At 47.8% G+C, this 17827-nt stretch overlaps 1 protein-coding gene across 1 annotated transcript in view; it reads right to left on the bottom strand.

The window, feature by feature from the left end:
* Nucleotides 1-16263, bottom strand: part of ZRSR2 (zinc finger CCCH-type, RNA binding motif and serine/arginine rich 2) — a 35774-nt gene extending 19511 nt beyond the window's left edge. Inside the window, exons 1-7 of the mRNA XM_075539038.1 lie at nucleotides 16043-16263; nucleotides 15787-15866; nucleotides 11285-11366; nucleotides 6906-7014; nucleotides 4331-4417; nucleotides 2020-2058; nucleotides 1375-1493 (exon numbers count right to left, since the gene is read on the bottom strand). Coding sequence (XP_075395153.1) covers nucleotides 1375-1493; nucleotides 2020-2058; nucleotides 4331-4417; nucleotides 6906-7014; nucleotides 11285-11366; nucleotides 15787-15866; nucleotides 16043-16104 — 578 coding nt within the window. The 5' untranslated portion in view covers nucleotides 16105-16263. The remainder of the gene's footprint in view (nucleotides 1-1374; nucleotides 1494-2019; nucleotides 2059-4330; nucleotides 4418-6905; nucleotides 7015-11284; nucleotides 11367-15786; nucleotides 15867-16042) is intronic.
* Nucleotides 16264-17827: the final 1564 nt, after the last annotated feature.

Below are 17827 nucleotides of genomic sequence, written 5' to 3'. Positions count from 1 at the left end.
AAGTGAGGTGGGGTTGGGACATCATTTTCTCAAGTTATTTTCTAGAAATGTAATCAGGTGTGAGGGCTTAAATGCAAACAAACAAACAACAACAACAAAAGCAAAGTAAAGGAGGCGCAATATTTTCAAAGAAAGGCAAGAAAACAAAACAAAAGAACCCTGGCCTGGATAAGTGTATAAAGAAAATCAACACAGAGCTTCTCCTGAAAGCCACGCGAAGGTGCCCGCGGCCCTCTGTGGAGTAACAGGCCTGTGGGATTCTGAGCAGCTCTTCTCTCCTGTCCGGAGGACGCACAGGCCTGACAGGGCTCGGCTTCACTGAGGTGGGTTTGTTTGACAGTAGGACTGTTCACCTACCTGGAGTTGCTCAGAAACAGTGAGGAGAACTGAGGCACAAGGACTTTAGGAACTGGCCTAAAGAGACAATCACAGATGCCAGACTGGGAGCCCAGGGCATCTGAGCCACTTCTGGCTCGCCGAGACTACGAGCGTCAGAGCAGAATGGCCCCAGAAGGGGGAGGGGCCCCTGGGTGGCCTTTGCTCAGGAGCGTATCTCCTGGCCTTGCTTCTGCTGCACTGCTGAGTGGGTTTAAAAGCGACAGCCTCAGTGTATGAAATCCAGGGTAGGTATGACAATAGACACAGTAGCTGGATTAATGACTTACTAGAGATATGGAAAGGGAAGCTGGAGGGAAACAGAAAGCCAATAATGAATATAAGAAGGTAGAAAATATTCTAGGGTTGATTGTAGTGAGGAGTATGCAACTATTTTTAATATGACTGAATTCTAGAAATATGACATGTGAATTATATGTCCATAAAACGGTCTGTTTACATCGGACCAACAGACTTGCTCAACATGTCTTAAATTAGGAAAAAAATGTAGTGTCTGCGAAGTCCAACAAAGCAAAGCACAATAAAAGCGTGCATGCGCGCGCGCGCACACACACACACACACACACACAGACACACACACACACAGCGACAGTCTCTCCGCAAGCAGCCAAGCACTAACCAGGGCACCACCAGAGCTGAGCACAGGGACTCAAAGTGGTGAGTCGAGAATCTTTCTTCTCTACCTGCTTTCAGCCTCGCCGTCACAGCTACAGGAGCCTGCCAATTTTTAAAAGGCTGTGTCGTGAAAAGTGTTTGCCATCCAAAAAACAGAGGCAGGCTGCTCTGGTTTGCTGAAAGGGCAGAAACACACAATTTCCCTAGTATCCGAGTTTCCAATGTGTCTGGATGCTCCCGGAGGCCCTGTCAGAGACCACTGAGGAACTCCCCACAAGCAGGATGAGCCCGGCTGGCGGACACCAGGCACCCTGAGAAGCCTCAGGGTGTTGTGCAATTGGACAGACAAAGCAAGCTGGTTACCTGTCTCCGAATCGGCACGCTCCGGTTTTACTGTAGAATGGACAAAAGGCCCGGTCTTTCTCCAGTATTCTTACATCCAAGGGTGGCTCTGGGTTTTGCCATGTGGCACCGTTTTCCAACTGTTAAATAACCAGGACTTTACTTAGGGGAAGTGGAAACATCCCCGGGAGGGAGAAAAACAAGTCAATGTCTAAGAGCATATTCAAGCGATTCATTTAAGAACAGATACACTTTTAAGTTGCAACATGCAATCAAGCCTGAACAAACAAGCGGCCGCTCACATCCATTTCTCTGGGTGCTCCTCTGTTCCTCCGTTCGCAGGGCAAGGCTTAATAGGCAGCCCCCACTGGCAGAGCTAGGAGCCAAGGGAAACCCAGGATCACAGCCAGCTGGGGCTAGCTCTATGTGGTGCTGCTTACAGCACTGTCTGGACTGCAGGCGAGCACAGCCCCAGGGGTGATCCGACGCCAGGTGCTTCTGTCCACCAGCGAACTGGGATCCTCAGGGTAGAAACAGCAGAGCCTCGCAAGTGATTACAGCTATCCATCAAGGCTCGAAACCGTCTAGCCAATCAAAGTAGCACCACGCAAACGAGTGTTGGTAAAGAAGCAGTCATGGGTCTGACTGAAAGGCAAGGGGGCATACCTCATTTTCCGCCTGATCCAGCATCTTCTGCACGGCTTCCTAGAAATGGGGCAAAGACAGGAGCAATGAAAATGCCCTCACGCCATTAAGAATCTCATGCGGGCTGAGGGAGGGACAAAACTACTGCATGCACAAAAGGCTTTCCATTCACACTGCCTTCCTGTGCACGCATCTTCTGAAATGTTTTCAAAAGACAGGGAGCTGAGACGGTGTCTTTCAAGAGCAAATCGAATTGGCCACACTGAGTAACACTTAAGGAAGTGTATTCCATGGATGGTTCCAGTATTCAGAATATTATGAGCATAGAATACCTCGTTCGCATTTTTGGGGTGAGGATGAAGGTACACAATGCCAGATGAGGCTAAAACCAAACCCTGAATGGGGTCCTTATAATCTGTGTGAAATGTCCAACTCGTTCCGAAGCTAGAGGAAGTCTGGCATTACGACTGTGAATGTCTAGCTAAATGGCCTTGCAAGAAGTTCTAAGTGCTGGTCCGCAGACTCCTCTTTAGGTGCCTAAGAGTCCATCGGTCGTGTCACAAGGGTTGGCCACCTCCCTTGTCAAACCTTACGGAGTTCTTGCTCAATTTAAATCATACAATAATACGTGCTAAATTCAGTTATAAACAGTTTAAAGCTAACATTTATTAGCCTATATGAATGCCAATGGCAAAATTGTTTTGTAAAATCTTTCTACATTGAATTCTTTTTTGGTAACAGTTTTAGTGCCATATCATTCTAGCATGATACACTAATTTAGTAACTGAGTGGAAGCCTTTAGTGATTTTTCCTTCTTTGCCTTTAGTTGGTACCCCATTCTCAAAGCGGTCAGTATTACTTCACAAATACTATTTACCATGATATTGTGGCTAAGACATCAGAAGGCTGGACAAAGTCAATGATTAGAAAAACAGCAGTAAGAACATACTGCTGTGCTTGTAGTGTGGATGGATGAAACCCCATGAATCAAAGAGTCAGTGTACTTGGGTTATAATGATCGCTCTGGCCAGTGCACTAGAAGGTTCAAAAAGTCAATGAGCATGAATTCTTAACCTTCCTGGTATACTGATACTTGTAAGCTGGGCTTACAAATTATATTTCAGTTGTTGTAACTGCAGGAGTATTTTCAGAAAAAAAATTTCGGCTGAAACACTGCCCATAAATTTTGGGGTCAGTGTGGCAGTGACAACCTTCTCTGGCGGTGTCACCCCAGGCAGCCCCTCGTGATGCTCCTGGATTCGATTTCATTTTCTCCGCTTCTCCAGATCTCAGTAGATTAACTTTGAAATCAAAAGTATTACAAAGCCTTAGCTTTCTCCTGCTGCACCAAAGGCCTCAGTTGAAGACCTTTAACTGTGAAAATGGGAATCGATTCCTCTATATGAATATGGCAAGCTCCACACCACGCTCTTGCCCCTGAAAGCCTCACGTCACAGGAGAAAGTGTGTGGCGTCAGGCTGTTTCGGTAAAATGACAGCCGTGGAAAGCCGGGAGCAGTCACCACTCTGTTGCAGGGCAATGGGCGTGTTGGGTTTTGTGGAAAGCCCACTGTGGGCTGGCCTCACTTGGAAAGCAGGACTCAAATAAGAGTGTCTAACATTTGCATAGGAAGTAGCAGAAGGCCTAAGACACAAAAAGTAAAAGCCGCGGGGGCTGCTTCTGCCCCATCAGGACTAGGACATAATCAAATGCATCTCAGCCCTTAGATGGTTACCCATCACCCTGGGGTCCATTCCAACTCTTTGCGACCCTATAGGACACAGTGGAAGAACCCCCTACCTCCACCTCCAGGGTTTCCCAAGCTATAATCAATATGGAAGCAGAAAGCCACATGCTTTCATTTACCGTATATAGTCATATATAAGCCGAGTTTTTCGGCACATTTTTAATGTAGTTTTTGTGGTAAAATGAGGTGCCTCAGCTGATATTCAGGTCAGTTTATAATAGAGTATATAAGGTACATAATGCCTACCTTGCTAGAATGGCAAGGCTGAGCATCCACAAAAAGGACTCCATGCGGTCTAAAGCCTAATGTAGTTACTCTCTGGCCCTTGAAAGAAAAAAAGGTGACCAGCCCCTGTTCTAAAGGGCAGGCGGAGTAACCAAAGAAAACCCATCACTTTAGGTAGTCTGGCCTTGCAGAGCCCAATAGGAAGCTCCCAGGTGTCAATGCTAAAAAGCTGGCTCTTTCTATAGAAACCAGGAAGCAACAGCCAAACGCTAAACAAACCACCGGACAATGCAGCACTCTCCCAACAATGCAGCACTTCAGACCACCTGGCGCCAGCTGGAGCCCAAGGCACACAATCACCTCTTTCTCACGCTTCTCCTGCAGCTTCTGCTCCTCCTCCTCCCGTTCTTTCCTCTGCTGTGCTTCCCATTCTTCTTTTAACTTCCGCTTTCAGGGAAAAGGAGGAGAAAGACAAAGGAACATCAGGTTTTTTTTTTCTCCCCAGACCAGCTTTGTAAAACAACAACAAACACTGAACATGGGGTAAATACATGAAAATAAAAAGGTTAACACTTGGTCAGATGGACAATGGCTGCGTTTGCAAGTTTAAGAGGGCATGCCTTTCTGGATACAGGAAATGGAACAGCTCAACCTGTTTTCTGTTTCTGTGTGACCAGCATTACAATCAAACCTGTTTCCACATCTTGTCCTGACTCTCAGCAACTCTGCACCCCCACCCCAGTGATGCGCTCTGGTCTCTCCACAGGAGCCTGTTTTATACTTATCACCTTGATTCACCCAGCACAGGCTTCCAGATTTCCACACACATTAGGACCCCATTTTCCTTTCTGGCTGAGAAATATTTCAGGAACACTAAGGCTGGCTCTGAGTTACATCGACTGGGTGGCAGGGTGCTTTTTCTTTTTGAAAGAAACACACCAGGAGCCCTGGTGGTGAAGTGGGTTACACGTTGGGCTGCTAACCACAAGGTCAGCAGTTCAAAACCAGTAGCACCTTGGAAGAAGGATGAAGCATTCTACGGCAGGAAAGAGCTACCTGTCTTGAAACCCCACAGGGGCAGTTCTACCCTGACCCAGATTGTTGCTATGACTCAGAATCGACCCGATGGTGGGGAGTGAGAGGTTTAAGGAACATATGCTACTTATCCAGCCATCTGCTGATGGGCATTTAGGCTGTCGCGGGCATGGCTGGACACCTATCTCTTTGCATGCCAGCTTTCGGGTCTGTGGGGTAGATACCTGGAGTTGAAGAGGCAAACTATTCACAGGTCTCTTACTTGAAGGTTTTTATTAACCACAAACCCAAAGAGAACCCATAAAACACCTGCCAGCACCGACTCTGTATATTCGTCTCACCCTGACAGAAAAGCACAGGGCACCACTCCCCTTAACTTCAATCTCAAAAGCCATCTGGCTGCGGTGGGAGATGGCAGGGCCACTATCAGCAGCAAGCCTGCCCAAAAGTCACCTGCTCTGGATGGATCTCTGAACAGGGTAGGTGGGGTTCAGTCAATCACATAAAGATGAAACCATGGTTGCCCGTCTATACTTCTCTCTCGACTCTTCATCAAAAGGCCCGTTTGTACCTAGCTTCTCAGAGCCATCTGCTTTTTCCTCAAAGCAAAAGGGCCTCCTTAGAAGACAATATTAATGTGGGTGAAGGGGCCACATTCTATAAGGGGGAGGAAAAAAACAAATGGAGGGGGCAGGACAAGCTATTCCAGGGCTTGATAAGCAGTGTACACTGTTGATTACAAAACTGAAGATCTTGAGGGAGGGGAAAAATGAGGAGCTGATGCCGGGGCTCAAGTGGAGGGCGGATGTTTTGAGAATGGTGATGGCAACAAATGTGCAAATGTGCTTGACACAATGGATGGACGTACGGATTAAGATAGGTGTTGTGTGAGCCCCCAATGAAATGATTTTTAAAAAAGTTGTACGAGCCCCCAATAAAATGATTTATAAAAAACAAAACAAAACTGAAGATCTGAAATGTATGCCCCCACCTAATTGGCAATAAACAATGACCGAAGATCTGAAATGTATGCTCCACCTAATTGACAATAAACACTGACTGAGCAGCTCAGAGTAAACCTTATGGTCCAATTTCGGTGAGGTTTACATTGTTTTTACACAAGGAAGGGAACTGCTGAGTCATAAGCACTTTCTGAGGAACCAAGAAACGGCTTTCCACAGTGGCCACACCTCTTGACAACCCCAGCAGCCAGGGCTAAAGGGTGCAGGTGTCTCCCCACCCTCGCCTGCTGTTTGGTCACAGCCAGTCTCATCAGAGTGACTACCTGGCATTCCTACTGCAATTTTACTGGAATCATGCGTATTGTTTCCATCTGTCGCTGGAGAATATGGATGCTCACCATATGTTGATGGTTATGGTGGCGGAGGCGGAGTGGTTCTGACAGCAGCAGCAGCAACAACAACAAAAATTAGCACAGTGTACTTATAAAAATACCTCGCAAGAGAGCCCGCCTTGGAAAAAAGCGCCGCCTCTGGTTCTGCATAAAAATCTGGGATATCTTCTTTGGTGAAATGTCTATTCAAGCCCTTCGACTATTTTTTCCTTTTTAAAACAGCTTTATATTATATAGTTGGTTCAGAAAAATAGTTTAGAAGGTGCGTCTGGCTCTTCTAATACTACGATGGGGCATCGCTGCAGGCCACAGCTATTGTGCACGGGCCAAGGCATAGCTCGCGTCCCTCATGACTCGCAAACGTCCGGGGTTGATGGTTGTGGCTAGCTGCCAAGGAGGTGACTCTGACACTTGGCCTTTGCCCCTTTTTGAACCCGACTGTTGGTCTGTTCAGTCCCACTATTACGATTCTAATGAGGAAACAGCCCTGCAGCGCTGAGATTCACTTATCTGGGGGGAAATGAATGGATCCCATTCTTCTAGTACCTCTAGTTCTTCCTGCCGTCTTCGGGCGGCCTCTTCCTTTTCTTTCTTTATCCGGAATTCTTCTTGGGCTTTCTGCTCTCTCAGCAACCACTCCTCGTGTAACTTCTGCCTGTGAACACAACAAGGAAGACTGTCAGCTCATCCAGAGAAGTCAGCATGCACACAACAGCCAAGGGACATGGCTGAAGGAGCACGAGTGAGGTGCCAGTAAGAAGGCCAAAGCCGAGATGTCAGAAAAGCATCGGAAGTTAGCAACTGTCTTCCTAACCAGGTGACAGCTTGAAAGCACTAACTGCCTCCATGCCTCCCGTGCCTTGTCACATGAAAAAGTGACATGCCACTCACAGCGATCGTTCAGATGCCAACAAAGTACGCGGCAAGTCTCAAAGCAATAGCCAGTTTGCCACACTCAGCGGATCATCGACGCAGGTTAGAAGCGGTGATCTCTGGACCGCGGCACCAGGAGAGCCTGGCCTCTTCAGCTGAAGATCTTTGGATGATACCCCATGTGGTTCAGAGACTCGTGTTTTTGTCCTGCAGTTCCTGTGCGGTGCAAGTGGTCAAAGTGCTTGGCTGCTAACCAATTGGTTGGGGGCTTGAGTCCACCTAGAAGCACCTCAGAAGAAAGGCCTGGTGGATCTACTTCTTCAAAAACAGTCACCCGCTGACCCCCCCGTGGAGCCCAGTTCAATTCAATAGCAACCGGTGGGTGGATGGTGTACCTGCAAATGCCGAAACTGCTGAGAGGAGGGCCCTGGAGCGACCGTGTGATCGTATCTGCTCAAATCAAGGGCCCTACCGGCTTTAAGAAAGGGTCAGGAGCTAGAGAAGTGTATCAGCAGGTGTCTTTTTTGAAGACAACCATTAGAGAGTAATGTCACTAAACCGGTCAAAAGCAAAGCAGAAGCCTGGTGAAGAACAGTATGCCCTCGCTTGCCTGCTGACCAAAAGGTTAGCAATTGAGTCCCATGCATGCCAACCCCCCACCCCCAACCCAAGGGCCCCACAGGAGTCAGACATAGTGATCTGCTCCTGTCAAGATGCCAGGCCAGAAAACCCCATGAGGGTCTGACCCGTGGGGTCACTCTGAGTTGGAATCTATTGAGAGCATCCACCAGCACCATCGCTACCGCCACCATCAACGTCTCTAAAATGGCATGTGCTTCGGATAGTCAGTCATGTAGGACGCTTTGAACTTCAAGATGGTCTGCCAATCAGGTGTTCAGAACCGAGGCTGCATTTTCTTACTGAATTTGAGAATGGGAAAGAAAGTCTATATGTTGTTCTAAATTACTTTAGGAACACTAGGAATTAAATAGGGCAAACAGCTACTGTGTGGGGTGGGGGGGCCATTCTGTACCTGTATGCAGGGGTCCTCAAACTGCGGCCCGCGGGCCACATGCAGCCCGCCGAGGACATTTATCTGGCCCACCGGGTGTTTTTGCCCCGTTTTGGTTTTTACTTCGAAATAAGTGCAGTGTGCAGAGGAATTAGTTCAGTTTTTTAAAAAAACTATAGTCAGGCCTTCCAACCGGGTCTGAGGGACAGTGAACTGGCCCCGTTTAAAAAGTTTGAGGACCCCGGCTGTACGGAGTGACAGTCTCAGAAACTCACAGGGGCAGCTCTACCCTGTCCTATCGGGTCACTATGAGTTGGCATCAACTCCATGGCAGTGAGTTTGATTTTTATAGTTACGTGCAACCTGGCAGACTGAAACAATGCTAAACAGCTGCTAAAGGTCAGTGGTTCAAACCCATTTAGCTGCTGCTCCACAGGAGAAAGATGATACACTTCCATTAAAATGGACTGTCTAGGGACCCTTTGGAGGATCACTAAGAGTTGCAATCGGCTTGATGGCAGTGGGTCTGGTTTGGGAACATACCTTCAACTCGATTCCGGAACAGCACTTTTTGCCAAGGGCAAAGCTAGGTAATCACGTTACATTCGTGCCCAATAGATCCTTTGGTGTGCAGAGCTCCAAGCTGCAAATGCTTGAGGGCCCGTGATTGTACATAACCTGAACTCAAATAGTACTGATGTGTGATCACCAACAAGCAAGACACACCAAGCTTTACAGCTGCGTAACATGATTACTCTCTCTGGCTGCTTCAAAATTGCTTGTGCCATCACACGGGAGCCTCGCACAATCCATTGTCCTGTTTCCTGGCAGCAACATGCCACAGGGGCATGCCACTAGCAGAGGAAGAAAGGGTGGGTAAAAGAAGACAGAGCTCTGGCCATGGCGATTGAAAGGCAGCCTTTCCAGTACTCAGCAAGCACGTTGACATTGCTTTTCTACTTTCTGCCATCTCTTAGTCACACACAACCAGAGCTAGGCCTGCAGCACATGACGTGGTTGCGGCCTTTCCAGGGGGGTGCCACCAGACTGCTTTTGCAGATAGGGGAGGGAAAGTGGAGGGAGATTAAGAACTGTAGGCAGGGAGGGAGTCGTAGAGGCAGGAAAGTCCGTGGGGCTGGCTGCCTCCAACGTCGTGCTCTCCCACACTTCTCACGTTCAAACACACCAACTGGAAGTGAGCACACTCTTCTCATCATCTTGGCACGGGGGAGGCATTTTTAAGTCAGGCAGCAAGGCCAGATTGCAGAGCGAGACGTGACAATGACCTGGCCCTCAAGTTGCGGTCAATGATGCCACTGATCACCTGAGGACTGACAACAAAGGTGACAAACATACAGCGCAGTGCACTGTGACAGATAAAGGGATAATGTCTGCAACCCCTAATCTCTTTGATAATGTCTCTTACGAAGCAAGGAAGACTAAGGTTCAGCGTGCAGGACTTAGCACGTTAGATGCAGCTCATAACGTTTATAAAAAGATATTCACGCTAAGTAAGCAATGCACAGCTCCAACAATGAAACCGATCTCTTCCCCAAAGGAGCATTACGATGGTGTCCAGTGTGGTGGGTGCAGGCCAGCCAACTGCGAGAATGAGCAGGGCAACTTAAAAGGAAATACAAACTCGCTTGCTCTTTGCACCATGTAACCTACAGCCACAAACTATTAGAACTGGACCGTCCATCGACGGGGAACTACAAAGGATGCAGGAAGAAGAAATTAGGGATCGAGAGCATATTAAGCTCCAGCTATTCAATAGAGGCTTCTTGGACACTGAGGTGGCTGAATGACCTCTCTGCCGTCAATGACGCTGACATATACACCAGGCTAGCCACCCACCCACCCACACACACACAATCGTTTTATAGTAAACTGAGTTACAGTATGAACCTGTAGTAACGCAGCTTAGCACGAAGAACTCCATTTTGTTTGAAACTGCCTTCAACCCCCTACTAGCAGCTAGCTGCCCCTTCTTCCTCTCCCGGATCTCCTGATGACCCTCTCTTGTCGATGTCTCCGGACCCCTTCAGCCCAATAGCCTGCTGACCCAATTAATAAGAACAGTAAGCCATCTTGCCAGACCTTGATGTACTACCTGCTGCTGGTCCTCCTAGCCCCTCCCGGCATCCTGCCTGTCCTATAAGCAAGGAATGCAACTCCCTGCGTGTTGCCCTGGTCAGCCAGCCCGCAGCCATGAACTATAAAAGCTCTTCCTTTGTTTGGGGTCGAGAACTTTCCAGGCTCGAGCTTCATCTCGGCCCAGCTGTTAAATAAAGGGTTACTATTATTCTTAAATGGCACGAGTGGGTACAAAACCCCATCTGAAAAATAGACTCCTACTTCCTGAGCAAGAGCTGTTTTCTGGCCGCTGGAGCTACTGAAGTCCTTTCCCTTTCTTATGCTGCTTCGCAGCTTGGGTATTGCTTGTTTTGTGGAAACATTGCCGAATCACCACTCTAAGAGCGCATGGGTTAAAAAGAGAGTGACATTGATGACCACCAGTTTTAGCCTGACAGCTCTCTTAAAACCATCTGCCATCAAGTCCATTCCGACTCACAGCGACTCTACACGACCGAGTAGAAATGCCCCGTGGGTTACCAAGACTGTAACTCTTTATGGGCGTAGAAAGCCCAGTCTTGCTCCCGTAAAGCGGCTGGTGGTTATGAACTGCTGACCTTGTGGTTAGCAGTTCAATGTGTAACCCACAACACCACCAGGGCTCAGCTAGTGGTACAAACATTCTAACTCAGGTGTTTTATAAAACCGTGTTTTGTACAGTGACACCGAGAGCCAGAACTTGACTGGATGGCCTCGTTTGGTTCCCCCACCCACCTGGGTCTTGCAAGGTTCCCGCCTTTGCCCAGGTTCAGTCGGGCCACTTTTCTAGAGCTGATAGTGGGCAAGATCAGAGTTTTCCTTCTCCATCAGGCTCCTGGTCTCCCACCTTTGGCCTGGCCTGAAAAGGAACAGCTGGCAACTGCCACAGAGCCCAGTTACCCCGCGAGCAGCCGTCGGTGCTGACCTCTCTGTCTCCAACAACTTCTGGTCCTCTTGGTGGCATTCTTCCGCTAAAGCCTCCGCATCTGGCTCCTCCAGTGAGAGTCCTGGAGGGGGTGAAATGTTTTATGATACTCGCTGTGCACTACATGACCTGGTTCAGGCAGGTAGGCAGAGAAATACGTGCGGTCCTTCACCTACGTGCAATGGGAGGAACTGGTGTTTCAAACTTTCTCATAATAAAGACTCCAACTAGCCACATCTGGAGCACCTGGTGCATCAGCAGGACCTGTACCGTAATGGCTAATACGTGAGGCAAACAAACCTTTCCAGGGTTCCCCTCAAGAGGGGAAGAGGGTGCGGGAAAGAACAGTCTTCTTTACAGAAGATTAGCAACGAAAATACTTAGGCAAAATTTTCATTTCTGCAAGCCCCCGTTGTAAAAAGCTCATTTAGACAAAGCTGCTCAAAGTGGTGCATAAAAGCTTGGTGATGAGAAAATATTGACCCTGATCTCGGAGTCCCCCTACAAGGTTATTTATTAACCCGGGGGAACGCAGCTTTACTTGAACAGTTTTACTGATGTGCCATTCACACATCATACAATTCAGTGGTTAAAACACATTAAAGAGAGTTGTGGAGGCATCGCCACAATTTTAGAACATTTTCTTCTTTCTTGGGCTCATTATTAAAAGCTTCCCATTTCCCCTCAGCTCCCCCTCCCAGAACCCTAAGAAACTATTTTTTAAATATCATTTTATTGCGGGCTTGTAGAACTCTTATCACAATCCCTATATCCACCCATTGTCTCAAGCACACTTGTACATATGTTGCCATCATCATTTTCAAAGGATTTTCAAACCACTTGAGCCCTTGGTAGCAGCTCATTTTTCCCCTTCCCTCCCTCATGAACCCTTGATAATTTACCAATTATTATTTGGTCATGTCTTGCACTGTCTCATGTCTCCCTCCAAACCCTAGTCTGTTGTCCATCCCCCTGGAAGGGGGTTATAGGTAGGTCATTGTGATCAGTCCCCTCTTTCTGCCCCCACCTTCCCCTTCCCCTTTCCCTCCTGGTATGGCTACCCTCAATATTAGTCCCAAGGAGTTTATCTGTCCTGTATTCCCTGTGCTTCCAGCTCCTAAGAAACTATTGATCTACTTACTGTCTCTACAGATTCACCTATCCTGGATTTCATATAAAGAAAAACATGCAAAAACAAATATTAATAACAACAGAGAGAAACCTCAATTGAAAAGGAAGCAGAAAATAAGAAAAACTAGAACAAATTTCCAATGGGTCCACAGAGGACAAATAAGGCGTTACATGTTAACCTAACTAAATCTGCAATAGTCCACTTTCCATTAGTCCACTTTCCACTCTCTCTGTTTGCATCGTCAGTGGGCAGAGGGGATTCACTGAAGGGTTAATCCACGTGGGGACTCTGCAAATGGATTTTGACCTTTCACTGTCATTCATAGTCTTTTGCCAACAAGGTGCTCAGAATGTAAGCTCTAATATTGTTCCCTCCTCTGGTCTCAGATTTTACAATTTACAAGTCTTGGATCACACAGGCTGGTATGCTTCTTCCATGTGGACATAGCTGACAGTTCACTGATTAGCTGGCTTTCAGACAAGTCTTTAAGACCCCACGTGCTATTCAGAAAGCACTTCGAATGCTGCGTTTTGGTGGGTAATGTCGTAACAACTTGGCCTCACTCACAAGAGGGACAGCCTGATATGGCAACCTACCTGGGCTACAGCGCCTGCTCTGTAGTATTTTGCCACCGAGTGTCCCCAGAAGCAAATCATGAGCAAACGATCAGACAAAGCCAGAATGGGGAACATTCTACAAGGTAAGGGGCTTGAGTTTATGAAAAGAATCGATTCAGATTTGGCGAAGTTGTAACATGGCCCATATATCACAGTGTAGTATTAGTGTTTGCTGAGTTAGGTATAAGTCTGGCATTGTGGTTCTGTAGGAGGGTGTCCTCATTCTTAGGGGGTGCAAATGGGAGGATTTAGCGTTGAGGCCTGGGATCACTGCCAGTGACTCCCAAACTGTTCAAGGGAAAAAGGTATGGATGGGCCTGTCTATTTATCTAAAGAGAAAGTAGGGCACAGTGTTAACACTCAGTCCGTCTCGGGAAGGAGCCAGGGGTGCTTACTGTTTTATTGTCTCCGCCTTCTGTCATCATGAACCCAATGAAAATACGGGAAAATCATTGTAGACCAATAAAAAAGCCTATCCTCTCCAATTTAAAACTGCACATTTGTGAGAGAGGGTGGGGGGAGGGGAAAAAGGCAATGCAAGTGGAAATGGAGAGAGGGGGAAAGGGAAGTGATCTTACACAGAAATAAAACAGAAGCTCTCAGGCTTAGTTGTCTGGTACATACACTGAGTACAAGCCTAAGCAAAGTCGCATCTAGTCCTGGATGTTTGAAATCATTTACTTTCCTTAAACCAGTAAGGTATTATTTCAATATCTGACATTAAAACAGGCAACAACCAGAAAACGAGGCTAAGTCTTAAGGCACACATCCCAATGCCTACTTGGGGGCTTGCAGATCAAGGGCCCTGCTGGTGCCAACCGTTAGTACTTGACTACTGAACTAAAGTGTGGAGGTTCAAATCCCACAGCTCTGGGGGGAAAGTCCTGGCGATCTGTTTCCATAAAGATGACCACCTAGAACAAGACTCTGGGGCCATTAGTCTCTCTACCCCTTAGCAAAATTGGGGGAGAAATACCTTATCTTGTTTCTTAAAGGTCAGAGCCAAGAAAACCCAAAGGAGCAGTTCTCTGTTCCACTCGAGGTCAGCAGGAGTTGATGTGATGGCAATGACTTTGGTGGTTTGGTTATTGCTCATATACTAGACACTGCCTGGACACAGCTGGTACCCCCAAATATTTCTTGACTAAGCCCCCACCCCTCACCCTAAATCAAGCTCAAACACCTTGCTCAGGGACTAACAGTTCAGAGTGTATCATTTTCTCTATGTACTTTTGATCAAATATGTAACAAAGTTAATCAGATCCATATCATCACTCACATGCATTGTGGATCTAATTATATGATCATGTATACATCAAACAGTTTTCATATTTATGTGGGTGTTTGGGGTCATCAAAAGACCTCGTGTGATGAGTAGAACTGCTCCAGGGGATTGGCTTTTCTTTTTTAAGTATTTTATTTATTATTAATTGGGAGTTAATTCATAATACATCGTTCCATAGTTAGTTCAACCACATCAAGCAGTATTGTACAATTGCTATCACAATCAGTTTCCAAACATTCTTTATCTTCCTAGACTCCTTGAAGTGGTCTCCCTTTTATTCGCCCCATCCCCATCCCCACCCTCAATTCCATCTGGAGCCTTTTTTTAGCTCTTATTTTATCTGCTTGTTATTGTTGGGATTATGCAGGCCCATCCAGCAGTTTCTGGGTGGACCATTCAGTGACACCGCTGCCACTGGTGCAAGTGTGCAGTCATGCTCAGCCTCTTTCTGAGTTGTTTCTTCCTCATGAACATAAACCCACTGCCCCCTTAAGCTTCCCATCTAACCTTTCAAATTGCTGTTACCCATTCAATCCCATGGAGATAGTTCTTTAAGAAAAGAAGAAAGACAGAAAATGTTCTTAGGAGGTGTGCATGAATTAAAGGCAACAGAGGCAAAGACTTGTTATAATGCACAATCCCACAACAGTGTTGACCTACGAGTAGATGCTTAATAGAGTCACACAGTGTGTGAGAGGGGAAGTGGGCATAAACCCACAAAGACACACAGAGATCTGGCAGAGGACATGTTTCTATGCATTTATCTTTACTGCAAATACAGCACTATCACCGTCACTACCACGTCCTGCCCGAGACTGGATTCTTACTCACAGTCACCCTAGAGAACAGAGCAGAACTGCTTCCTAAAGTTTCTGATACTGAAAGGCCTTGCAGGAACCTCTTATTTTTCCCCCTACAAGGGGCTGGTGGGTTTGAACTGCCAACCTTGGGTCACAGTTGTGCTACAAGGCAACAATATAAACACTCTAAACTCCAAAGAACCAAGGTGCTCTTGGCTTCTGGTTCCCATCACCTGGAAGATGACATTACATACATTCGAATTTTACGGAAGGTACCATTTCAGTTGTTTGAAGAGTCAAGTTATGAGTTCCAGAAGCCATTTTCGGCTTGTGAATAGCATGATAATTACTGGGGACGCGTACATGACTCAAGTTTGAGAAAACTTGCAAAATGTCGCTTTATAGACCTCTGATTGCACAATGAAAAACACCTGCAGGAAATACGCAGTTGGGCTAGGTCTGTGCTGTTACTCCGGATGGCGGGGCTATAAAGTTAGATACCTTGTAACACACTTCCACGCAACAGGGCTTCCTGTTCCCACGTCTTAGTGGGTCTACCGTAGCTTTACCAGGGAAGCATGCATGCTTCCTTCTGACACCGGGGCTTGAGACCAGGTGGGTGGCAGGTTCCATTCACAGACGGCTAACGCGGCCCGGGAGTCCTTTACCTGCGTCTCGCAGTCGCGCGAGCTCCTGCCGGCGCTTCTTTCGCTTCTCCTTCTTCAGGGCGGCCCTGTACTTTCTGTGGCTGCAACACGAGACACAGACACCGGTCAGCGGCCGCGGTACGCGAGCAGCCACGGGACACTGCCTGGAAACGGCTCGAGGGCGCGGGAGTAAAAGCGGGCTTCCCCCGCGAGTTCCAGGCAGAGCCCTCGGGCATCGGCAAGTCTTTTCCGTCCCGCCACCTGTTCCCCTCCTTACCTTCCACTGCCCCCGGACGCCCCTGGCAGATCGGGCTGCAAGTGCAGCAGCGGCCCGCTCATCGGGATCAGCTCGTTGCCTGACTGCTCGCTCACTCTTCAGGCGCAGCCTGGGCGCGCTTCATCCCTTACCTCGCCGGCGACTACCGTCTCACCACAGGCGACCTCGCCCCGCCATCTTCTCGGCGCGCTCTCAGGCCCAGCGCCGGGCCGGAAGAGGCGGGCTCAAGGCCGGGAGCGGCTGCGCGCGCCGACGCCGGTGTGCCTCGGCCCCCGGAGCGCGCCTCCCCCCGGACGAGACCAAAGCGTGCGGGGAGACGCCCGCCGGCAGCTCGCCTTCCAAAGCTCTGCCCTCGCAATGTTCGCCGTCCCCCAAAGTCCCCCGGGACCCTGCCTCCACCCTGGAGGTGATTCTCTTCTCAGCGCTCCCCTAGTGTTCTACCGATAGCTTCTCGCCACGCCACAGGTGGCTACGGCGACCCCCTCCCCGCCTGCATTTCCCTGGGTCCACTCATCCATTCACCGAGGCTGGTTCCACGCCGCGTGGCCGCCCTTTTGGTACACAACACCTCACGTGCTCTCGGGCCCGCCCCCTCGCCGCTCCACCTATCAGGGCCTCGGGCAAAGCCCCAGACTCCGCCCCCTACCGGTCCACACGCGGGTTTAGGATGCGGCTCTCTCTAGCCTGGGCCAGAGAAGGCTCAGTGAAGAGCTAATACATGGTCCGTGCAAGGATGGCGGTCCCCCGGCGATTCCAGGCGAGCTGTCTGAGGATGCCTAAGTTTGTTTTACTTTAGGTAGCGAAACCTGGGAATACAATAGAGCTCATCCGCTTAAGCCAGTGGTTCCCAACCTTCCTAATGCCGCTATCCTTTCATGCAGTTCCTCATGTGGTGGTGACCCCCCACCATAAAATTATTTTTGTTGCTACTTCATCACTGTCATTTTGCTACTGTTATGAATCGTCATGTAAATGTCTGATATGCAGGATGTATTTTCATTGCTACAAATTAAACATAATTAAAGCGTAGTGATTACTCAAAAAACAATATGTCATCTATTGTGAAATAATTATTTTAAATTATAAATGAAATTTTTTTCTTGAAGCATGGTGTAGCATGGGTAACAGTCTTCGGACCAGGTACTCATATGTGGGCATATCTGCATGTGGACGGACCTGCCTGGAGACAGAGGAGCGGTGTCTTGGTTCCTAAGACCGTTGGTTTTAGGCGAAACTACGGTGAAACAGTCATTCAACCCCCAAAGGGGTCGTGACCCCACAGGTGGAGAATCTCTGGGTTAAGCCAAAACACTGGCAGGGAAAACTAAGAATCAGCTGAATCTGCCAAGAACAGGAAGAATTTTGGCAATCGAATGGAAAGTTGGTGTGAAAATAGGATTAAAAGATGAACTCTCCCATGTCATTTGTTTTAGGTTAAAATATGGTGGCTCCCTATGTATTTGGAAGCTTCAGCTTGAATGACGTTGAGTGCATTTCCTTACAGAAGTTAACTCTGAAAGACAATCCCAATGTTAATAGTTAAAATGGAATTCAGTGAACCATTAGATGAAAGGAAGGACTATAAAATTGTAATGCAGACACATTCTATATTTGGATACTCATGCTGATTTTGCAACATAAGCAGATATTGTTATTTTTCTTGCTGCCCTGAGAAGCAGAAGCCAGAGATGCTCCAGTTACTCCTCTGGCTCGAGTAAAATGCTGATATGAACATGTTTTAATATTGTCAGTACAAAATAGCTGATGAGCTCCCCCAGAAGTTAA

The sequence above is a fragment of the Tenrec ecaudatus genome, chromosome X (assembly GCF_050624435.1).
Source record: "Tenrec ecaudatus isolate mTenEca1 chromosome X, mTenEca1.hap1, whole genome shotgun sequence".
In the NCBI taxonomy this organism is placed as follows: domain Eukaryota; kingdom Metazoa; phylum Chordata; class Mammalia; order Afrosoricida; family Tenrecidae; genus Tenrec; species Tenrec ecaudatus.
Note: the sequence above shows the minus strand (reverse complement) of the source record. Positions and strands in the feature narration are given on the sequence as shown.